Source organism: Bipolaris sorokiniana (assembly GCF_000338995.1).
Source record: "Bipolaris sorokiniana ND90Pr unplaced genomic scaffold COCSAscaffold_56, whole genome shotgun sequence".
In the NCBI taxonomy this organism is placed as follows: Eukaryota; Fungi; Ascomycota; class Dothideomycetes; order Pleosporales; family Pleosporaceae; genus Bipolaris; species Bipolaris sorokiniana.
The window spans coordinates 1-4,188 of NW_006911950.1; the positions used below are offsets into that span (position 1 = coordinate 1).

At 45.5% G+C, this 4,188-nt stretch overlaps 1 protein-coding gene across 1 annotated transcript; it reads right to left on the bottom strand.

Annotated features, from left to right (window-relative positions):
• Nucleotides 1-1,163: 1,163 nt before the first annotated feature.
• Nucleotides 1,164-2,476, bottom strand: COCSADRAFT_355650 (uncharacterized protein; the record flags this gene model as incomplete). Its single annotated transcript, XM_007707959.1, has 4 exons — nucleotides 1,164-2,010; nucleotides 2,060-2,169; nucleotides 2,229-2,435; nucleotides 2,474-2,476. 4 exons carry the CDS (start codon nucleotides 2,474-2,476, stop codon nucleotides 1,164-1,166), a joined length of 1,167 nt encoding a protein of 388 aa, XP_007706149.1.
• Between the last annotated feature and the right edge of the window lie 1,712 nt (nucleotides 2,477-4,188).

Consider the following 4,188-nt stretch of genomic DNA (forward strand, 5'->3'; position numbering starts at 1 on the left):
GTTGTATCTAACATGATAGGCTGGATGTCAACACCGGCCCAACAGTTCTAGACACTCTAGTGCCAACGGCACAGTTTACCGCATCGCTGTGCACCTAAGAAAGAACTTTCTGCATTATAGTCGATGTTTGGAGATATAGTATAATAGTGGCAAATCTATCTGCATAGTATATGCAGCCCATGCAGGCAGCTAGTTCCGTCCTAGGATATAACCTGGTAAGAGGCGCTTGCTTCGTACAGAATAGAGAGTTACTGAGCATATATGCGTTTAGCAGAGCAAGATGATTGTATATGTAGCACAGAATCCTTCTCTAAAATCGTTATAATTGGTACGGGCATCTATTCCTTAACCAACGTCCATCCCTGTGCAGCGAAAAACCTCATGGGCTGAACAACCTTGCGCAACGAACCACCAACATTGTTCAGCCGCATTGTGACCAAGCCGCAGAGACTCTAAGATTTAGGCACACATTCATATGTTCTCTAGATCTACCTCTATCTATCGCAAGGCTTGACTAGCAAAATTATAGTAGTATAAGCGGAGTATATGAATCTTTCGTGTTGAACACTGAAGCTATGAAAGGGTACGCCCCGTATCTTACCAAAAGTTAGGTGAACAAGAGTCGGGTGTACGATCAAACCTTACTAAAAAACCATGTACATAAGAGCCAGGTGCACGATTAGGCGAGCAAGTAGGACAAAAAGAGAAAGGGGTAAGCCTAAGATGCCATGTAAAGTCACGAGGCTGTCCACTAACGAATGACGCTGTTTTTAACCCTACTTTCTGCAAAATTACTTAATATACAAGACAATATTTTCATAAACACAACTACTTACAAAAGGCGCCTTACATAGTAGTTCTTCTCCTTTATGTTTTTTCTTGTGTTCGATAGGTGAATACACACTTATTTGACAGGCCTCTCTGCCGATAACAAGTAGCGTATCTAGTTAAACATGTAAGAATATATCTTTTATGGAGTGTAAGTACCCCAAAGATTTATGTCCTGATGCTGTGGGCGTGCCAAACTTCGTGATTCGGGGGTACGAAGAGGCTGAATGCAATAGGGTGCGGCGTTCGGTGATGAAACACGTGATCCCAAACGCATTATTCCTATTCTAATCTAATCGACGACGGTTCATGCTATAGAAGTGCCTCTTGCTTTTCTAACACCCATCGCACGACCGGCTATGCTCCGCTACATTTGTCGCGTAGTGATCCACTGCATTCAAGCAGAAGCGACGCAAGATAAGCTGCTGATCGTTAACGAGAGGGTTCTCTAAAGATACAGAGATCACGTACTCCTCTAGAAACTGCCTATAGCTCTCTTCTAGCGAGGTCAGGTCTATCCATCTCGATCCACTGCGCGAGAGCCGCCAACACGTACGTAGAGGGACTAGGACTAGTCCTGCCCTTACCAAGTCGTGCTTCTTGACCAGGCAAATAGGGGTAGCGGGTATTTTCTCTAGATTCTGTGTGCTACCCGAGGGCAACACTAGCTGGACACAAGCCATCTGAACTGGCAGGCCTAACCATCCCACAATGTATGTCTGGGTTGGTTCGTTTACCCTATATATTAGACCCTGATCAATGGCGGTCTTTTGGTTACGGACTAGCATATCTGCGTATTGAGAAAAGCCCTCAAGCACTACAATCTGAAGACCTCGGTAGAAGACGGTCGTCGGCGAGGAGCATATGACCTGCTGGCCGCTCGCAGAGGCTGATGCCCGCCTCTCGTCGAAGCTTTCGTCAGCTTCACTCAGCTGTAGCTCCGCCAAACCCACGCATCTTAGTCTAGTTTGTGATTCCAGCTCGTAAGGCGGTTCTTGGGTGACCCATTGTGAGACCACAGCTTGGGCGGTCTGGCAGGATAGTGATTCAGCAACCTCCTCTCCGAGGCTTCGGTGGCAGTAGCTGCTATCGCATACTGGACTGAGTGATCCCCCCTGCTCTTGGACGTTATCAGGCGCATTGGAAACACTAGCTGTCGAGGAAGGTTGGGGATCTCGAGAACTACGGCTAGTCAGCAGTTTCGCAGATGTGGAGCAGTGCGGGCGTTTACATATTGGCGAGGATAAGACAAGAAGTTGGCTTCTTTGTCGAGTCGAGTTGGACGTGCTCGGCTTCACTCGCAGGGCAGGCCGTTATACACTGTAGATCTTTTGCCGATGACTGTCATTCAATCTGTCAGCAGCTCGTGCTTAGTTAAGAATGCTAGTAATATGACTCACAGAAAGAGAGCGCTCTATATCTGCGGCTGTGCAATACTGAAGCCCATGTTTTCCGAGCTCTACAGCCCATGCAGCGGCAGCTTCTCTGTTGCGTGCGGTAGCGAGCGGGTACAAAAGTGACTTGATCTTGTCTAGCTCGCTATTGATCTGCTTAAGACGCCGCTGATAATAGATTAGCGTGTTCTCGGACTCAGTATAGTTGCAGTCCTGATATTTAGAGCAACAATAGTCGCATTTTGGTCGACCATTGCTACACTAGCGAATATTAGGCAAGCTCTTGACGACAAGGACCAAGCGATAATTTATACCTTTCTCTTGAGAGCTCTGCAGTTATTGCATGCCATAATTTCTCTTACGCTAAATGTACCCCAATACGTTGTTGCACTAGATAGGGGGGTTTTCGCCTACTACTAGACTTGATCGCTCTATTAGATACAGATAATGTACTAAAGAAAGAGTTAGTAGGTTTGTTGTTGCAAACTGCGCGGCTGTCGAAAGCATGAACTTGGTTAATAATACCACCTACCAATTGACCGTATATTACCAAATAGCCTCTATATAAGCAGAGGAGATGATACAGATAATAATCAATCAATCCTACGTACAATTTCCTGATGCACTAGATAATGCGACATTCCTTCAATCCTAGTCCTGCAATCTAATGCGTACGTGCCTTCGGTTCATGCAAGACATACATATCCATTTTTTGTGTCAATGCGCTTCTGCAGCGTCATCTTATCATGCATGCGCGGATTCCTTTTTGATGTTCTATCCTCGCCCCTGTCTTGCTTCGCGCAAGCTTTCCCTAATCGCTCTAGCTTCATTCAGCGCACTAACTCGCATACTTTCCACAAAGGCGCGTCTACTCGGCAACTGTTAGTGTTAAAAGCACCTTATAGGGTATGTGACAGGGTATAGTAACGCTGCTGCCGCATAGTTGGACTTTACAAACAGAGCTGACTGAACGTGAGGCACTTAATTGCTTTAGATAGACTAGAACCGCGCCGATCAGGCAACTGCTCTAAAACGCCTTCGGGTCGCGACAAAGGCAGCCATATTAATTATGTTGTTCGTACATTCAAATCCTAGCGTATGGCAGGGGCGTGGGTGTTCAGGGTTGTACGCAATCATCCCTGGCTGCATAAGTACCTATCACGATGACATTGATCAGTTTATCAACAGACTTCATGCCGATCACCTGTGTGTCCAAAAGCGCCCATAAGCCTATAGAAGTAGGTCTTTTAGCTTAATAAATGCGGGCTTGATCTGTTCCACAGTTCTCAAAATAATGCAGTTCATGGTCTAGCCAATGACTGATATATCTGCTGGTTTCAGGGCTTGAAATATTGCGATTTACAGTTCCCTCTCATTAAATCTACGTGAACTCTGGTGTATAAATACTTAGATCTATTATAGCCTCTTACATAGGACGATTATCTAGTTCCTTGAATTCACCTGATATAAGGTCGCCCGCGATGCTTGTTCCGACCTCATAGAGGACAGCACCTCCTCACACGTTTCTTCCATCGTTTTTTCTGCGAAACCAGTACCTGCAAGCCATTTCTCACTTCTGCCGTTCTCCACATAAGATGCACCTTTCACTTTATTTGTTGTATCTAACATGATAGGCTGGATGTCAACACCGGCCCAACAGTTCTAGACACTCTAGTGCCAACGGCACAGTTTACCGCATCGCTGTGCACCTAAGAAAGAACTTTCTGCATTATAGTCGATGTTTGGAGATATAGTATAATAGTGGCAAATCTATCTGCATAGTATATGCAGCCCATGCAGGCAGCTAGTTCCGTCCTAGGATATAACCTGGTAAGAGGCGCTTGCTTCGTACAGAATAGAGAGTTACTGAGCATATATGCGTTTAGCAGAGCAAGATGATTGTATATGTAGCACAGAATCCTTCTCTAAAATCGTTATAATTGGTACGGGCATCTATTCCTTAACC